The 20,295-nt window shown below is 33.0% G+C and overlaps 1 protein-coding gene across 5 annotated transcripts; it reads left to right on the top strand.

Moving 5' to 3' along the window:
- The first annotated feature begins 3,848 nt into the window (after positions 1-3,848).
- Positions 3,849-8,380, top strand: LOC120080128 (TATA box-binding protein-associated factor RNA polymerase I subunit B). 5 transcript variants are annotated; one of them, XM_039034694.1, is made up of 8 exons: positions 3,849-4,109; positions 4,195-4,242; positions 4,336-4,402; positions 4,558-4,652; positions 4,923-5,563; positions 6,046-6,903; positions 7,272-7,408; positions 7,669-8,380. In XM_039034694.1, exons 5-8 carry the CDS (start codon positions 4,930-4,932, stop codon positions 8,275-8,277), a joined length of 2,238 nt encoding a protein of 745 aa, XP_038890622.1. In that variant the 5' UTR covers positions 3,849-4,109; positions 4,195-4,242; positions 4,336-4,402; positions 4,558-4,652; positions 4,923-4,929; the 3' UTR covers positions 8,278-8,380. The 5 variants fall into 5 exon arrangements, with proteins under 5 accessions (XP_038890622.1, XP_038890621.1, XP_038890623.1 ...); XM_039034693.1 differs by having other exon boundaries at positions 3,849-4,242; XM_039034695.1 differs by lacking the exon at positions 4,195-4,242 and having other exon boundaries at positions 3,849-4,140.
- Positions 8,381-20,295: the final 11,915 nt, after the last annotated feature.

The raw sequence follows: 20,295 nt of genomic DNA on the forward strand, positions 1-20,295 counted from the left end.
ATTGATTTTGTTCAAAATCTCCATGCAATCAGATTACACAGTTACTTGACACAAAACAACTCAAATATGAGTGGGAATTTGGTGTGTAAAGTAAGAAAAACCCACTATCATTGATTCTTCCAATTTTTTTAATTGTTTATTTAATTAAAAAATCAATTTTCAATTTGAAAACCATTTTCAAATTCATTAATTGATTTTTAATTAAAAAAAATTAAGTTGAAGTCCTTTTTTTTTTTTTTTACAAAACTTGAATAATTTAATTATTTTTAAACAAAAATTAATTCTAAAAATTAATTTTTAATAAAATTAATTTCAAATAATTAATTAAAATAATTTAATATCAAATTATTAAACCACCAATTCCTAAAACATGAATCCCTATTCGTATTTTTTATATTTAAATCATATTTAAATATTTTTCCAATTTTCCAATTTTGTTTAATTTGATAATTAAACGTTTAGTTATATCGTATATAATTAATTATTCTCTTAAATTGAATTGAACGTTTTCTCTCATCATGCTATTCTAAGGTTTGATCCGTTTGAGAGCTCGTAGGCAGACCTAATGGACCTATAGATTCTGAGCTCCAACGATCTGAGTTAATTGGCTAAACTCTTTAAACTAAATTAATCAAAATTCATTAACTACGGATTGTTGGGAATGTCCTAGAACTCGCAGTTCATGTTAAACATTCTATTTATCAATAATAATAAATTGTTGATTTTGCATTCTATTATGAAAATCCAATAAATATATCCATGACTATAGTCTGAATATTGTAACTTTATGTAGTGACATATACAGGATCAAGTTTAACAGTATATTGCCTAAATGGTCTAATAAGTATAGGGATGAAATTGAGTATCTCATCCTGGTAACACTATTGGATGCGGTCCACTCTGTAGTTGTTACAAAGAGTTGTAGAATGCTACAAATGAAGTGATCCACAGATCGTTCATGTTGAGACATGTGAGTGGGGGCATCCTATGCAATGAGTTTGTATATAGACTAGACCACGAAAATAGTCACTTTTCTTTCTAACGATCGTTTACAGTTAAAACTGACTATTTCATTTATTAAATAACCTAGGCTAACTCCATCTTAATCCTGAGCTAGCTATGAATTCCTGTTTGTTTGGGATTATTCTTTGATCTACAAACAGTGAGAGTAGTCCAATAGCACTGCTCAATAAGCCTCCCATTTTAGGGATAAGACCGGATGAATAGCTATGGACATAACTCTATAAGATGGAATTTACTCCTACCCGATTTAGGGTTAGTAGATAGGTTGTTCTCTTAAGTATTGATTCCAGGTCTTGAACAATTGGGGCTTCGCCTTCCCATGATAGAGAAAGGACTTGATTCATAGGTGTTATGAATCAGAATTGTTCATTAGAGGGTCAGTGGGAACTTAAGATGTATTTACAGAGGTAAAACGGTTATCTTGACCCAACTGTGATTACGAACAACCTGTGAAGGATTGACTTACTAATTATGGTTATATAAAGTGGACATAATATATCTACAGTGAGGGGAGTTCAATTATGGGCTATAGTGGAGTGTCCCATTAGTTAACGAATGGGGGTTAGATCGGTCTAATGAGTTTAGTCGATTAATATCGGATCTAGGGGTGTTCAAATAACCCGACAACCTGAACAACCCAGACTACCCAACCCAAAATGTAAAAGTTGGACTAGGTTAGTTTTGTTCTTGGATTGGGTTAGGTTGAATTTTTTCTATTTTTTTATTGGGTTGGGTTGGGTTATGGGTTGGCTAAAAAAAAATTTGGGTTGACCCAATCCAACCCGAATTTTATATATATATTCCTCTTTGTTTAAAGTTTGATTTCTTTATATTGATTAATTTTTGAATTTTTAATATTTTTCTTTTAAAATTGTTATGATATTTGTCTTTGTTTAAAATTTACAATAAATATCATAGATATTTGGTATTTAACATCTTAATTTTATGAGATTTTAGTTATTAGTCATGTGTTGTATATAAATTTACATATTTTTCATTAAAAGTAAAAAAATAAGCTATAACCCCACAACCCAACCCGAATTTTAAGGGTTGGGTTGGGTTGGGTTGAAAACTTTATTTGGGTCATTTGGGTAGTCAATCAAACCAACCCGAATTTTCGGGTTGGTCCAAAAAATACCCTCAACTCAACCCTACCCAACCCATGTATACCCTTACTCGGACCGTTGGAGCCCATGATCTGTAGGTCCATGAAGTCCCTCTACTAGGTCGTAAATGGTTAAGCTTTAGAGTAGCTTGAGAAATTAATTTGAAACATTCAAATTAAAATTAAACGGAATAAGGGAATATATATATATTTAAGTATGATTTAAATATATGAAGATGAATTTGTGAAAAATTAATTTAATATTTGATATTAAATTAATTAGTTTTATTTAAAAATTAATTTATGAAATTAATTTTATAAAATTAAATTTTTAGTTTTAAAATCAAAATTGAATTTAGAAATCGGTTTTGATTTTGAGAAAAGTTGGAAAGTTAAAATACATGCACAAAATGGAAAAGCAAGTATTTCCATTACCATCTTCTTCATGCTCACACAAAATCTATTTTCTCATCTTCATTAACTCCAAGCATGAGCTGCAAGACATGCAGTGTTCTTCTTTGCACCTTCATCTACAATAAATAAAGAAGAATGAAGTGATTTTGAGACATGCATTATACAGAATTTTTAGAGAAAATTTCGTTTGGAAGAAAGGTTCTTCAAGTAGTGTGCTGTTGTGAGCTTCTCCTTGTGTTTACATTACTTCAAGTTGTTCTTGAGTCCCAAACTCATTCTAAAGCTCCAAGAGGATAGTGGGAAAGATCTTGAGGTGGTTCACGCTGTTCTTTGGAGAAGACTGCTACTGTTGTTCGAGATCTTGAAGAGTTCTACAAAGGTATGATCACAAACCCTCTTATTTTAGATGAGCATGTTTTATTTTCTATCAAAATTAGTGAATTTGAATGCTTATTGATCCTTGTTACTTCCGCTGCATGTTAATACACTCTTACACGGGTCACTCCACTAAAGCCTGGTAGCTATACTCTCCACTGTAGATATATTTCTATCTACTTGATTTAACCATAATTAGTAAGTCAACCCTTCACAGGTAGTTCATGATAACGGTTGGTTCAAAAGTTATTTTACCCCTGAGATTACATGTTGCTCCTTAAGTCCCACCAATCCTCTAATGAACAATTGGTTTGTGTTCCAATCACCAAACCGAGTCCCTCTCGGGTCAGTGAGAGGGTTGGGTCCCTTGTTCAAGACCCAGAGTTATCACTTAAGGGAATAACCTCTCCGCTATCCCTAAAAGCGGGTAGGAGTGAATTTCGTCTTATACCTTATGTCCCCAGCTATCTACCCAGTTTTTCCCCTAAAATGGAAGGTTTATTGAACCAGCGCTATTGGGTCAACCTTCACCCATGCAAATCTATCCCGAATAAATAGGAGTTCATAGTTAGCTCAAGATTAAGGTTAAGTTACCTAGGTTATCGCTTTGAAATAGTCAGTCTTAAATAGTAAACAACGTTATAAGTAAGAGTGACTTATTTCTTCATCCGGTCTTATACAAACTATTTGCACAGGACGCTCCCACTTGCCTGTCTTCATATAAACGATTCATGATCACATTGTTTGTACTAAATACAAAGTGGGTTGCATCCAATAATGTCCCTAGAATAAGGTACCCATCTTATCCATATATTATAGACTGTTTTGGCTATATACTTGAACTTAATCCACTCTAATGTCTCCATATAAAATCACATATTGATGACATCAAAACGCCATTTTTCATTACTTTTTGTCCATGTGATCATTTTTTATTTGGACTTTCTAAATGAGGCCATCCGTACCAAAAAAAACCCCTTCCTCCTCTCTTAAGTCCCGCGAGACCCCCTTTCCCTCGCCGTTTCAGTTCGGCCAGCTCACCCACAAACGGCGACGGTTGGCAGCGACTTGCGGTGAGTGAGCGTCGCAAGACCCATGCTCAGACAACGACCCGCGCCCGACGACTCCTTCGCGATCTTGAAGCGATAACCCGTTCTGCAGCGTTCTACGACGTATCTTCCGGTGGAAATCAGTAAGCAGTGTGCTTCTGCCTTTTTGACGAGGTTTGATACAGACCCACTCTCGTTACCCACTTCTTAATGACTTCAAATATGCAGGATTAAGCGTATTCTAGCACATTCCAGCCACGATTGAAGTTCGTTTAGGTTAGGTTCATGGGCAAAAGTGCTATAAACTCCTTTCGAACACATTCAAATGCTGTGGCTTAACCTCTAACCTTTAGAACATCTGTCTTGTAGTTTCGGACTGATACCAGACCTATGCGGATACTTTTCTAGTAATGTTGTCCCCTTTGGACACTTTTCAGTAAGGACCCACCTCCTTTCAACTTTAGTTTTGTGCACAAACCAGCAAGTGTTGAGGCTGTTCGGCCATCTTCAGTTGGCAATTAAGCGTTTTAAGCCTAAACTATCTTATGGTATTTTAGATCCATTCCTAACCCTTGGAATTCTTGTGTTCAGTTGATTTAAACTAGTTCGAACCCATTCGGAAACTCTTGGGTCTTATTCGAACACTTTCCAGCAAAGTTCTAAGCCTGTTTGGTGTTTTTCAACAGGTAACACCTCACTTTCAACCTTTTAGAACTCGTTTAAAGTTATAACTCTCGGGAACTCTCTATTGTAATTTGGAACTATGTCGGAGGCTTTTATTTAAGGCTTAAGGTTGTTTTTGGGTGGTACTAGACAGTCTTCGTTCTCCGTCGAATTGAGATCTAACGTTAGAGTTTTGTTTTAGTATTTCAAGAGTCTTTCGAATAATAGAGCTTCATATAATAATTTTGATTGATAACCTTTTCTGGTTTTTCTTTTTCCATTTTACATTCAAGATCTCAAATGGCAGACCCCTGCAACTTGTCTTGCTACAACTGTGGCAGCATTGGGCTTACAGATGGCTTTGATGGCTTCTTCTACTGCCTTCAGTGTGGTTCCCAGGCTGACGACATCATCGACACTGGTGTTGCCGACGAGGATTTGGCTATAAGAGATGCCGGTAAATCCGGTGGCCCAATCTACTCACAATCTCACAAGCGCCGCCATAATCCAGCCGTGTTGAAGGTGGAACCCCTATCTCAGTCTCAACCACTTTTTGGTACAAGTCAGTCTGAGTTCTGGGATAGCCTTAATTTAAAGGAAGACCCATATGGCAATGAAGCTCGAAAGGATGATGACGTTGTGATGTTAAATGATGGTGTCGGGCCTACTGGTCCAGAGGATTTCGGGTCCGGTGGTGTGCTATCTGGAAAACCAAGCTTTGAGGAGTATGCTGATGAAGTGAGAATGAGATATGTAATGGGGTTGCAGCTGATTGTGGAGCTTCAATGCGAAGCTTTGGTGAAGGAATTCAAGGCAACCCCTGTAATTTGTGGGTTGGCAGCGAGCATTTGGTTGAGGTTTGTGACTATTACACGAATTTTTGATGAGGATTGGGCCTTTGAGACCGTCCAGGATTCTGAGAGCCAATGGCAAGGTTTGATAACTAGTTATTTCTACTAGAAGTTCTTGTTTATATTTTAACTTCCCATTAATCATTTTGATACTTGAAACTGAAATGTGAAATCTTTAGCTTTATATTTTTTAGTGGCATTGACTTTTTGTTTGATTCTTTTAAACATGGCTGGTTGCTTTGAAAAATGAACTCATTCTTATTATTGGATTGTTCTTTTTTAGCCTATATTGTTTGGATATTCAAATATCAGAGTTTTTATTCTATATACCATATGGCCGATGCCTTTCTCCCAAGTTCCTTTGTCAGTGCATCATTTTGTCTGACATGTTATAGTTTTGTAAGTAGAGTAAGATAATACCTCATTTATTCCTTTATTTAGTGTTGGTTGAGTTTTCATGATTTATTTTAATATGTTTAACTGTTTTCACTATCTTAGTATTTTGAGTTTTTGTCATATTTGTTTTTCATTTTAGTTGCAAACTGAATGTTCTTTCATTCAACAGATCCTGAATGCATTAGACGTGTTCGCTTTAACAATAAAGACGAACCCCACAATTTGTATGGTCAAAGGGTAGTAGTTGTATGGGTTAAATCTTTAAGAAAGAAGATACCATTATTTTGTACATTAGCTGTTTCATTTTTGGCTTGCCATGTTGCTCGGGAAGCAATTTTGCCAACAGACATAATAAAGTGGTCACTGGAGGGGAAACTTCCATATTATGCTGCTTTTATCGACATTGAAAATCGCATTGGGAAAACGTCAAACGCTTGTCCTATAAGTTCAAAGCATATGCATAGACCCTCTCGAATTTCCTCGCTGCAGAAGTTAGAATCCTTGGCAGCATCGATAGCTCATACCATAGGACTAAATCTTCCTCCAGTCAATTTTCATTCAATAGCATGTCGTTTTCTCGACAAGCTTGCCCTTCCTGTTGATAAAATTTTGCCTTATGCTTGCCGCATTTATGAGTGGTCAATGCCTCCTGATTTGTGGTTATCAACCAATGAATTGAGACTTCCCTCTCGTGTTTGTGTAATGTCAATTCTAATTATAGCAATGAGGATTCTGTATAATCTCCATGGATTTGGAGAATGGGAAAAGAGTTTGTCTGTTAATTGTGCTTCATCTTTCCCACCAAATCAGAAGACGCATTCAAGTCCTGCTACGCATTCAAGTCCTGCTACGCATTCAAGTCCTGCTAATAATTTTAGTAAAATGCAGGCTGATAATGAAAACAGACGCGGATTTACTTCACTTAATGTGGACAATCCGTCTGTTTCTCCGAATAACTCCCATCCGACTGCTACAGAGTTCCTTCGCAAGATTGAAGCTCGGTATCATGAGATTGCTGAAACTTATGGTATGATTTCAGTATTATTTAATTATTAGATCAATCTTAGTGTACGTTTATAATTGATTTTAAAATGGTTAGTCACTTTTATTAGATTCAAAATTACTTCGAAGCACGCTTTTAATTACTCAAAATTAATTTAATACTTAATGTTATTCTTTTAAATACAATTTTCATATTATCAAATTTGATTTTGAATAATTAAAAAAATGTTGAAGAGCAAATGACAAAAATGATTTTAACTATTTTGAAATCACTACTCTCGAAACATATTCTTATACATCTGCTTTTACTAAATAAGATTACTCTTCCTATCCCTGCTCACTTTTATTTCTTATTAAATTGTCATTTGATAATTTGCAAATTTGTGTTGGCAGAATACTCTAAAGACTTGCCAACTTATCTTCAGTACTGTAAGGATGTAGTCTTTGCTGGTTCAGAGTCGTTGTATGTCGATGATCATGAGGAACAAAAGATGATCGAACAATTATGGAATTATTATCAGAATGAAAAGGTAATGACTATCAAGTAAATTCTTGTGTGCATAGATATCGGAGACAAATTATCAGATGAAATTAGTCTGTGTTCATAGATATTGGAAAAAAAAACGACTGGGAAATAATAGTTCTACTTGACAATATGACTTGCTTTTGTTGCCATGCAATGGGGATTTGATAACATTGCTATAATTGTTACCATATCAATGTTTAGTGGGAAAGCAACAATCAAAATGCAAGCATAGTTCCTAACTAGAAAAAGTAAAATTGTTAACAGGATCGAGAACAAACAGAAGATGTGGATCAAAATGCTACTTCCAATCAAAAGAGATTGAGGGAAGGTTCTAATGATCGATTATCCAATGAAAGCAAGAAAGTCAAAGGCAAAGAACGTATTAACGGCGAATCATCAAATAACAGAACTGGGTCAATTAATTCTCAGCAAAGTCCATCAAAAAGTTCAGAAAATAGTGATGATGATGAAGTATCCTCTGAAGACAAAGCAGCTTCAATACCAACTTCCATAGATGAAGCGATCAGACGACTGAAACTCGACATGGAGGAGAAAAGGTTCTGCTACATTCCCCCAAGAGTTAACCCGAAGAGATTTGATTACCTTCACTACTCGAGGAAGATCGATGAGGGTGCGCTGACTTACGCTGCTCATGCTGATTACTACATATTGCTTCGTGCTTGTGCTAGAGCCGCACAAGTTGATATTAGGATTATGCACATTGGAGTGTTGAGTCTTGAGAAAAGATTGTCATGGTTGGAAGCCAGAATCGATAGATCTCTCCATCTAACACCTTCAAGTGTTTCTTGTGAGTTTTGCAGTGATGTGCCTGATCATGTCGACTCCATTGGACTCTCAGATTTGGGTACTTAAAAGGGTTAGACAATCTAAAAACAGAAATTTGAAAACAAGAGATTCAATGGAAACGTATTTCATGTTTTCAGATATGTATTTGATAGAAGATTTAAAAATTAAATTTCAATTTAAACAAATTTTTAAAATGGAATTGAAAATATATTTAGTTCCTCACTAAATATTAATTGAATATAAATCATTTCTAATTAATTTTTGAATTTGTTTTATGTAAAGTTTTTGTATAATTATTGTTTGTAATATCATATAATATATGAAATATATTACATATTTTAAGTTTAACAAAAATAATTGAGTTTATAACAGGAAATAGTATAATTTTATTATTGTTTTTAATCTTTTTTAATATAATTTTGTATTTTAAAATTTTGAATTCAAGATTTGGATCCATAAAAAAGTTATTTTAAGAATTTACATTATTTGGATCATAGAATTTGAAAATAATTCTCGAAAACAGAATCTGAGTTACCTACCAAACTGGTCGTAAGTGATTTACATTTTTTTATTTGACTCATCTCCTTAAAATAGATGAAAAATATTAAATAATTAGCTTTAAGGCATGTTTGAGAGTAACTCTAGAATTGTTTAAAATACTTTTGTCATTTTCAAAATAATTATCAAACATGTTATTAATTTTTCAAAACTAATATTAATATTAAATTATTTTGAGTGATAAATGTGTTTTAAAGTGATTTTAAAATTAATTTTAAAATTGTCAAAAGTAATTTTGATTATTTAAAAAAATGATTTAGGTTAAATTGCAAACTTGGTCCAATGGTTTGGAGAAAGAATTCAATTCTTATGGTTGGATAAAATTCTTTATGGTAGACTCTATTTATGAGGATTTTATCAAATTATAAGGATTATTTATGAGATTTTGTCAAGTCAAAACGATGAAATTCTAACTAAATTTGCAATTTAATCAATAATTTATAAATATAATGTTGTATTAGGTCTTGTGTTTTTTTTCTTTTCAATTTTGCTAAAAAAGTCTTAAATAGGGTCATCTTTAAAAATATTTGCAAGAATCGAGTGGTCTAGAAATTATTTGCAAAAGGAGGGCAGTTTTTTTTGTCCTTATTAATTTCATTTTTAAGATGGCCTTATTTTTGTACTTAATCCATAAATTATTCATAATTCACTTTTTCAGTTTTAAGAAAACATTAAAAGTAGAATAGGAAAAATATCAATTTACTTTTAAACTAATTTAAACTTTGAACTAGTAATAGTAATTGTAACCCTTCAAACTCTGAATTTATGTAGGTGTATCAATTTACATACTCTATTACATTCCATGGAAAAACCTTGAGCGAAATTTATAATTGTTTCAATTAAGCCAATTTTCATAAATGAATGAATCAATTTAGATTTTTAGACATAATTTCTTTGAAAAATGTCAATGCATTTACTCTAATTATCCATTTTGTAAAATCGGCATTGGAGAAGATATGCACACATTTGAGAATTAATACATTTTGAAAGGTAATTGTTTGTAATGAATAGTCTATATTGATTGATTTATGAAAATTAAGTGTTTAATTGACTCGAATTATAGGTTTCATGCGACATTAGTAAATCTGAATGAGGGTATGAATTGACACACTTACGAAAATTTAGGGTTTAAATTGATATAATTTTTAGTTTAGGATTTTAACCGAAGGAATCTCAAGGTTTAGGGGGAATAAATTGATATTTGCAAAATAGATGTTAAATTATTGTTTTAAATTTTTTTCACTTATTAGTTTAAGGTTTTATATTTGGTAATAATTTAATTGGAACAAGTCACTTTTAACTTTGAGGCAAATTTGTCTATTTTAATCAACTTTCTATTTCATCAAATTGTACTTGTGAGTGTATCAATTTTGCAATTTCTATGCAATTTTTAGCTTTTAGTAAGTTCTTGTCCGAAGAATTGTTGAAAAAAGTATTGGGATTATCAAAGATTAATCCCTTTCTAAACTTATTTTCAAGGATGTCCAAATTTTTTTAATATTTTCATATATAGGATTTAATGGAATTTTCGGACAAAAATATCTTTATGGTGGGCGGCTGGAGAGAAGGTGCATTGGAATTTTTTTTCCCACATTTACCTAAGCACTCTTAATATTTAAGAGAGAAAATGCACTTAGTTTTAATTAGTTGGGATTTCCTTTCCATTTTCAATTGGAGAGAGAAATGTATTTAATATGATTTTATTTCTCATTTAAAACATTCACTTATCAAACAACCGGTTTTACGAGTGGATTCATGTTATTTCCAATATAGCTTTGAAAATTGTATTAGATTTTTGTAAATGTTCTAACCAATATATGAAATATACTGGTAAATATATTAGAGATGTAGTGGCGCATTCATGATTATTTTTAAATATACCTTCAAATATTGTATTGTATGTTTGCAAATATTCTACCAATATATGAAATATAAATGTACTCAAATATATTGTTGCATCATTCAAAAGTTTTGATACTCCACGTTCAATATAAATCACAGTATATATCATAATTTCAATGAAAAGTTTTTTGTTATAACAGTTTTCTATTTTTAGCTTTCTGTTTCCACCTTGCTGAATTGTAGTAAGAGTGGGTTGCTATTTTTTCTCCTTTATTTTCGTGTATGTAGTTTAGCTACTATTTAAGCTTAGCAGCATTATCAATAAAAGACAATTTGTTGTGCAATTCTTTTTTGTTCTCAACATTCTGGTATCAGAGCCAAGGTGGTTTTGATTTTTTAAAGCGCTAAGTCTCTTTGAAACTTTGCAGCACAATGACTACGGAAGGAAATAAGAATGAAGGAAGTTTTGTACAGCCGGCAATTCACGTTCGATGGTCATTATGATCATTGGAGCATGTTGATGGAAAACTTCCTTCGATCCAAGGAATACGGAGTTGGTCAAACCTGGATATGTTGAACCAGCTAGCGAATTGTTGCAACAAGAGACCCAGCGAAAGAAAAATGATGAGATGAAGCTGAGACTTGAAAGTAAAGAATTATCTCTTTCAAGCCATTGATCGTACAGTTTTAGAAACTATTCTCCAAGAAGAACACTTCTAAAGAAATATGGAATGCAATGAAGAAAAAATTTGAAGGCAATGCAAGGGTCAAGAGGTCTCATCTACAAGCTCTTCGTAGAGACTTTGAAATTCTTGAGATGAAGTCTGTGTGAAGGAGTGACAGAATACTTCCAGAGTACATGACGGTGGCAAATAAGATGCGGATTTATGGAGAAGATATGCAAGATGTGAAAGTGGTCGAAAAAATGTCTACGCTCTTTAACAGAAAAGTTTAACTATATCGTTTGTTCTATTGAGAGTCAAAGGATATTGATACTCTCACTATTATGATTGCAAAGTTCTTTGATAGTACATGAACAAAAGTTTCAGCGACGAAGCGGAGAGGAGCAAGCTTGACTGGAGGTGGACGAATGATTAAGGAAAGGTCGAGGTCGAGCAGCTACAGAAGAAGAGGAGAGGAAGGGGTCGAGCAAATTTCAACAAAGCAAATGTGCAGTGTTACTGATGCCAAATCTTGGCATTACCAATATAAGTGTCCTGAAATAAAGAAGCAAACTATGCCAAAATCGATGAGAAGAAGAAATGCTTCTAATGTCCTATGAGGAATTGCATGGAGTCAAAAGAGACGATACATGGTTTCTTGATTCCCGGGTGTCTAATCATATGTGTGTGTGATCGATCCATGTTTATGAGACTCATGAAGATTTCCGACATTCAGTGAAGTTAGGAAACAACACTAAAATGGATATGATGGCAAAGAAATGTGAAGTTGTTTCTGAATGGAGTTAATCATGTTGTTACTGAGGTATACTACATCCAGAATGAGTAACAATCTCTGAGCATAGGACAATTGCAAGAAAAAGGTTTGACTATTTTGATCAAGGGAGGGGAATGCAAATATTTCATCCAAAGAAAGGCTTAATTATTCAAACAAAAATGAGCAACAACAGGATGTTTATTTTGCTAACCCAAACTTCTTCTCAAACACAAGTTGATCAGTGCCTTCAAACAAAAGTTGAGTTGAAAGTTTATCTCATCTTTGGCATCGACGATATGGACATTTGAGTTACAAAGGTTTGAGAACTCTACAGTGCAAAAACATGTTATATGGGCTTCCTCAATTTAGTGCCTCAAATGCTACATGCATTGATGTGATCAAAGGGAAACAACATCGAGATCCTTTTCCAAAGAGGAGCACTTGGAGAGCAACACAAAGCTGGAACTATTCTGCAGATATTTGTGGCCCAATCACCCCTACATCTAAAAGCAACAAAAGGTACATTCTGTTGTTTTTTGATGATTATAGCAGGAAAGCATGGGTATATTTTTGGTAGAAAAGTCAGAATCTTTTAACTCTTTCAAATACTTTAAGTCCTTGGTTGAGAAAGAAGCTGAGTTGCCTATTAAGTGTTTACGCACTGATAGAGGAGGAGAATTTAATTCAGTTGAGTTCAATGATTTTTGCAAACAAAATGGGATCAAAAGGCAATTAACGACCATCTTATACTCCGCAACAGAAGGTTATGTGCTGTAGCGGAAAGGAAAAACAGAACGATAATGAACATGGTTCGTTCAATGCTATTGGAGAAAATATACCTAAAACCTTTTGGCGGAAGCAGTAAAATTGGACCATCTATGTCTTAAATAGATGTCCTACCTTGGTGGTCAAAGATATCACACCAGAGGAGTTGAGTGGGATAAAACCCTCAGTAGAATCATTTTCGGGTTTTTGGATGTGTAGCCACTGCACATGTTCCAGATGCAAAAAGAACCAAATTAGACAATAAAAGCATTTCTTGTGTGTTATTGGGAGTTATGAGGAGTCAAAAGGTTACAGACTATATGATCCGGTCGGTGGAAAGGTTTTTGTGAGTAGAGATGTAATTTTTGAGGAAGAAAAACAATGGATTGAGATGCAAAACAAATAGTAGCAGTACACTTAGATTTGGGTGATGGTGATGATGCAGATGAGGAAGAAAATGTGAGTGAAAATGAACTTGATAGTGATAGAGAAGATGAGTTAGGAAGGAGGATCACATTTTTTGTGATGGTGGGCAAAATGTGAGGAATTTAAAGGACTCTCGTGAGAGGCGTCTTCCTACATGGATGGGATGATTATATTAGTGGAGAATTCTTTCAGAGGATGAAGCTCATATGACACTAGGGATATCAACTGATCCATTGTATTTTGAAGATGCTATACAAGATGGAAATTGGAGGCTGGCCATGGACAATGAAATCAGATCCATTGAGAAGAATAAAACGTGGAAACTTGTTGAACTACCAATTGGAGCTAAAAGGATTGGAGTAAAGTGGGTCTACAAAACCAAATACAATGAGCACGGAAAAATTGATAAAGTACAAGGCTCGATTGGTTGCTAAAGGCTACTCTCAACAATATGGAGTAGACTACACAGAAGTTTTTGCACCAGTGGCAAGGATGGATACAGTAAGAATGATTATTGCTCTAGCTGCACAAAAGGATTGGAATATTTTTCAGCGTGATGTTAAGTCAGCTTTTCTCCATGGTGAGTTAACTGAAGATGTTTATGTAGAGCAACCAAAAGGGTATCAAAAGAAGGGTAATGAGCACTTAGTTTACAAATTGCACAAAGCTTATATAGGATTAAAACAAGCTCCACGTGCTTGGTTTAGTCGAATTGAAACACATTTCATCAATGAAGGATTTCAAAGGTGCGATAGCCAACAAACATTATTCACCAAGAGAAGTTTGGAAGGAAAAATTATCATTGTAAGTGTGTATGTTGATGATTTAATTTTTGCTGGTGATGATGAAACTATGATGATTGATTTTAAAAAATTCCATGTTGCATGAATTCGATATGACCGATTGGGAAAAATGCGATTCTTTCTTGGATCGAGTGTTACAACAGTCTTCTGGATTTTTTATATGTCAAAGAAACTCTATGCATTGGAGGTTTTGAAAAGGTTTGGCATGCTGGAAAGTAACTCTGTGAACAGCCCAATTGTTCCTGGTTCCAAATTGAGTAAAGCTGAAATGGGGTCCCTGTTGATGATACATATTACAAACAATTCGTGGGAAGTTTAATGTATCTTACTGCCACAAGACCCGATATGATGTTTGCTACTTGCCTTATAAGTAGGTACATGGCAAAAACCAATGGAAGATCATCTTCAAGCAGTTAAAGAATACTTTGGTACTTAAAAAGAGACTGTGAACTATGGAATTCATTACATAAAAGGAGGAAATGCTGGATTGTTGGCATATACAGATAGTGACTATGCCTGGAGATTTGGAGATCAAAAAAGTACATCTGGGTATGTATTTTTAATGAGTTCAGATGCTGTTTCGTGGTGTAAAAAAACAACCTTATTGTGACCTTTATCAACTACAGAAGCTAAGTTTGTAGTTGCTGCAATTTGTGCTTGTCAAGGAGTTTGGGTGAGGAAAATTTTGAAGGAGTTGGGCCATCCAGATGAAAGTTGCATTACCATATTGTGTGACAATAGTTCAACCATCAAGTTGTCAAAAATCCAGTTATGCATGGTCGAAGCAAGCATATTGATGTGAGTTTCATTTTCTAAGAAATCTTACAAAAGATGGTGTAGCTGAATTGGTTCATTGTGGAAGCCAAGATCAAGTGGCAGACATTATGACCAAACCCTTTAAAGTTTAGAAGTTTTTCAGAAGCTTCGAAGGTTGCTGGGAGTATGTGAATCTTTCATGAGGAAACTAATTGCTTCTGAGCATTTAGTTTAAGGGAGGGAATGAAAGGTTTTTTGTTATAACAGTTTTCTATTTTTAGCTTTCTGTTTCCACCTTGTTGAATTGTAGTAAGAGTGGGTTGCTTATTTTTTCTCCTTATATTTCGTGGATGTAGTTTAGCTACTATTTAAGCTTAGCAGCATTATCAATAAAAGACAGTTTGTTGTGCAATTCTTTTTTGTTCTCAACATTCAAAGTAGTTGGATATAAAAAAAATATATCTACCATAGTATATAAATCTCAAATAGACTCAATTTTCAATATAAATCATAGTATTATTATATATCACAATATATATACTCGAACATATATATATATATATATATATGAATATATATTAATCTTTAATAATCTCTGAAAAATAAAATAGGCTCCCCATCTTTACCTCTGCCACCATCTCATCTGTTGCTATTCGATCGTCCACTGCGTGTCCATCGTCATCCAAGTCGTGCTATCCGTCAACTGTCCAGCTGAGTCGCGACTGTCTGAGTCCACCACGTGTGCACCGTCATTCAACGTCGAGCTGAGTCGCTCATCGTCAGTTGTCTAGCTAAGTTGCACACTGTCATTTGTCATCTTAGTTCGTTGTTCGTCGTCCACCTCCACTCCGAGTCCATCATTCCTCATCCAGTGTGGTGGCTGATGATCCGCTCACTAGTTTGGTTGTTGGACAACGAGTGAGGGATAGAGAGAATGAGGGATAAAGAGAGAACAAGGGTTTTGAAAAAACAATGGCTAAAATAAGAAATGCACATTAATCAAAGAAACTTGAGTTTCCTTTTTTTGAAACATGTGCAATTAATTATAGGTTGAGGATGAAAAAGTAATTTTAATTAAGAATTCATTTGAATATTTTTTTAAATGAGAGAAAAATTGGACAAAAGTAAAATATAGGGTCTTTATTAAGACCTTGTATATTGCTATCTCAAAGTATGTTTATGCATGTTTAACTAATTATTTAGGCCCCATTTAGTAAATATTTGGGTCCGTTTTGTGACTATTTCATTTTTTTGTTTTTGGTTTTTGAAAATTAAGACTATTTTTCACTCTTTATAATGATTTGCATCTTTTTAAAATACAATGGTTGAATTTTTAACTAAATTTCAAATTCCAAAAATAAGTTTTTAAGGGTTTGTTTCATAGAGAATTTGAAAATAGAAATTTTGAAAATAAGGGATTAAATGAAAACAAGGTTGTATTTCATGTTTTTCATATATGTGTTTGTCAGCAGATTCAGAAATTAGATTATAATTTAAACAAGTATTTAAAATGTATTTGATACTATATATATATCATAAAACTAGATGTAGTTACCCATTAATATATAGTTGACAATAAATTATTATTAATTTATTTATGAATATGATTTATCTTAAAAAAGATTATATAATAATTATTTTATAAGATTATATAATTTATAATACATTACGTAGTACATATATATATATATATATATATATATATANNATATTGTATTTCTAAATATTTTTATATTTGTTTAATAGAGTTTTGCATTTTAAAATTTAAGATTAAAAATCTGAATACAATGAAAATAGAAAAATATTGTTTTTTAGAATATGCACTATTTAAATCACAAAATCCGAAAACAATTTTCAAAAACAGAATCTGGGTTGTCTACCAAACACATATTTTCTAAACTGAGTGAATCTGGAAATATAAAACAAAATTTGGATTCTCTACCATATAGGCCCAAAAAGTTACTTTTTTTTAGTTTTCAAAATTTGGCTTGGTTTTTTAAATCCTTGATTATGAAGGAAGAAATTTGGAAGTTGAAATAATGTCTAAGCTTAATTTTCAAAAATAAAAAATCAAATAGTTACCAACAGGGCCATGATTTTCGGTTTTTAGTTTTTGAAAATTAAGCATACAAACACCCATTTCCCCTTTTGGTTTCTTGTTTTGTTATCTATTTTCTACCAATGTTTTTAAAACCAAATCAAATTTCTATCACTCCTTTGGATTTAGGATTTTTTTTCCTCATTCTCTCTTTTCTCTCGCTCTCTGATCTATAGTAACCAGAGTCTAACCACACATGTACAGTAAGATTGTATTAGTAATAGATGACGATGCAAGCAAAAGATTTAAAAAATACATACATTTTTAAAAGTGGGGCATATGTCATTTTGAGTCTGAAATTTGGGTCGAATTTTGTTCAATTTTGTATTTAATAATTAAATTATTGGCCGAACTTGACTTTCATAAACTATTGGTTTTTTTTCTTTTGTCATTTTTCCTTTGTTAAAATTAGTGGGTGGATTGTTGGAAATTAATAAAGAAAAAAATTGCAACACCTATCTAAATTTTGCTGAAGAAGTTGAAAATTTAGGTAAAAATTGATAAAATCGATCAAGTTTAGAAGTAAAAGTTAATTTTTGCACTAGTTTAATGCTTTTCTTCCTATTAAATTAGCAATTTCATGCTCGATTTGTATGTATTTGGTTTTACATATTAAATTTTTAAAAGTGTTCGTAGTTGGTAACATAAGCATGACTTAATTAATAATTTACTTTGGTCCCTAAACTCAAATGACAAACTCTACTTTGGCCCTCCATCTCATCTTCCTTGACATTCTTGCTAATCTTTGCCAAGACAAAGTTGCTAGAATTTGAATGTGAATGTGGCTTGGTCGAAAGAATGTGACTTGGTTGAAAGAGCGTGACTTGGGCAGGCTTGGGTATATTGTTCAAAACCATGAAAGTTGAGTGATTCCGGGCGACTGTAATTTTACTACGAAGAAGTGGAGATGCGAATGGGTTGGACCACCCAACCACTCGAGATAGAGTCGGATGTACTAGAGGTGATTAAAGATATGTTTTGAATACATTTTCAAGTGTTTAATTTAAAAAATAAATCATTTTTTAACAAAATTGAAATATTTAACAACTCAAAATAGTTTTTCAAGTGTATTATAATCAATTTATATCAAAAGTGTAAAATAAAATTGAATTTTTTGAAAAATAATTTTCCTCACGTCGACCCTATCTTGCTTTGCAAAAAGGGATATTTTTTTTTTTCCAGAAACCCTGTTAATGTTTTTTTTTTTTTGCCACATCCTTAAAAGGGGAGAACAATGAACAATACAATGTGATTTGAACCAACAGGTATGAGAATTTTTTTAGAACTCAAAAAGCAAAGGCCTACCAGCTTAAACCTAAAATGGTCAAAGTATCATAAACTAAGACTTGGTTTTGTTTTTGTAGATGCTAAACAAAAAATGGTGAGCATTTGAGATGTAATTAAATAAATCTGTGGATGAATCAATTAGGCTGGTCGTATCAAATAAGCAATATACTCGAGTACAAAATATACTAAGAGAAAGTTCGGTAGATCTCATTTTAGTAAGTTTTTAAATGTGCAACAAAGAGTGATAAATGCTAATTTTACAATGTGATCTATGGTGTAACTTAATCAAAATATTTGGTGTTGCCAAAAAAAAAAAAAAAAGTTGCTTAGATATGAGTAACAACTCAATGTAGAAAAACTATTCGATAAAGTTGCCATAATGTGATTAAAAAGCTTTTACCATTGGACGTGTGAAAGAAAAGTACCTCCAATTTATATCTAGTTATTAGGAGACATACAAGTTTGTTTTTTTATTTTTTATTTTTTATTTTTTTTTAATTTCAATGTGGGGTATACAAATAAACTATTGATATTTTAGAAATTGCAAAAGATTTTAAAATCGTGATTGGACTCTACTATAATGTTGCTAATGTTGTTGTGGGAGAACACCTACAACTCCGATTGCCACTGGAGGTTTAAAAAAAATCATAATGCAAATAAACATCTCATTAAGGATCTAATAATCTTGCAATGAGTGAGACATTTCTAATTTGAGGAAGAGTTCTAGACAATATAGTACATTGAGATGCAGAATGGTAGTTTTTATTGATTTTTAAGATTGAATCATTTCCATTATCTCTAGGATTGAGTCATTAGTACAAAAATCTTAGAACTATTGACTTCAATGCAAGCAATGATCCAATCACCAAGATTTGGGTTTCTACCATAATTACCTTTTTTACGAGAAACATTCGAGATGAATTTCATTTATAGTATGAGATAACAAAAAGGTAAAAATATTGTGAAGAAATAAGAGAAGGTTGTAATCACAAAAGGAGGGAATGAATTTACACCAAGTGAGAGATGTATACATTAAAAAAGTGAGTAAAATTTGTCTCTCTATCTTCAAAGATGCAATGATTCCATTCATTTCAAATGAACCAAAGGAAAGCTTTAATGATGCATGTGAAGTTCACCTAATTCAAATGAACCAGATGGCTAGTATACAAGTTATTTTAACTTGTTCTAAATCTTCATGGCCGATGGATTTTGATTTGATGTGCTAAGAACTTGTGATTTTGTTTGTAGTTCATATGGGTTTTCAATAATTGGTCTGCCTCAAATTTGTTGTTCCGTAGCCATTTCCGATTTCCCCTCTTTGTTTCACTGATGCGTTTAGGTTGGTACATTTGATGCAATAGCTTGGAGTGGAACTATCTCATCAAGTGATTTTTACAAGGTTGCACATGCTTTTGTTCATAGATGGCTCATTTCTTAGGCCAAATGAAAAAAGATACAATACTTAGTAAACAAAGTTTTTTGGATTTCTACTTGCATCATCACGTGGTAAATTACTGTAACAATCCTTCAGAGCACGTGTGGTAACCCTCAATGCTCGATTTTCACTCATCTCAATACTCATTCTCGTTATCACTCTTCAGGATCAACACTTCTCTTGCTCTCATTACTTATTCTCGATTCTCACCCCATAATAAGAAAGTTAAAATGAGAAAAAAGAAAGTAGAAATAAAACATTATATGTTTTTTCAAATTTTAAATATACAGAATGAGAATCGAGAATGAACAATGAGAGCAAGAGTAGAAACAAAGTGCAAGTGTCAAGTCAACGAGGGCGTGAGCGAGAGCAAATATTGAGATGAGCAAGAGTGAGTAGCAAGAAGTGAGCATTGAGGACCACCATGCGTGCTTCGCGTTGTTATTATGGTAATTTCACCATGTGATAACACAAATAGAAGGTCAAAAAACCTATTTTCATGTGTGCTTCGCATTGTTACTATGGTAATTTCACCATGTGATGACACAAATAGAAGGTCAAAAAATCTATTTTCTAAAAAGTTGACCTTTTGCCATTTAGATCTTTGAGAAGGGGTCATCCGTACAAAATCCCCGAAGGAGTAAATAATGAGAAAGAAAATGAAAAAAAGAAAGCCA

The sequence above is a fragment of the Benincasa hispida genome, chromosome 6, assembly GCF_009727055.1.
Source record: "Benincasa hispida cultivar B227 chromosome 6, ASM972705v1, whole genome shotgun sequence".
In the NCBI taxonomy this organism is placed as follows: domain Eukaryota; kingdom Viridiplantae; phylum Streptophyta; class Magnoliopsida; order Cucurbitales; family Cucurbitaceae; genus Benincasa; species Benincasa hispida.

Coding starts and splice junctions, on each gene's coding strand:
- LOC120080128 (XM_039034693.1), top strand. CDS start 4,930: ATGGCAGACCCCTGCAACTTGTCTTGCTACAACTGTGGCAGCATTGGG. Junction 6,904..7,271: donor TGAGATTGCTGAAACTTATG/GTATGATTTCAG, acceptor TTGTGTTGGCAG/AATACTCTAAAGACTTGCCA. Junction 7,409..7,668: donor ATTATTATCAGAATGAAAAG/GTAATGACTATC, acceptor AATTGTTAACAG/GATCGAGAACAAACAGAAGA.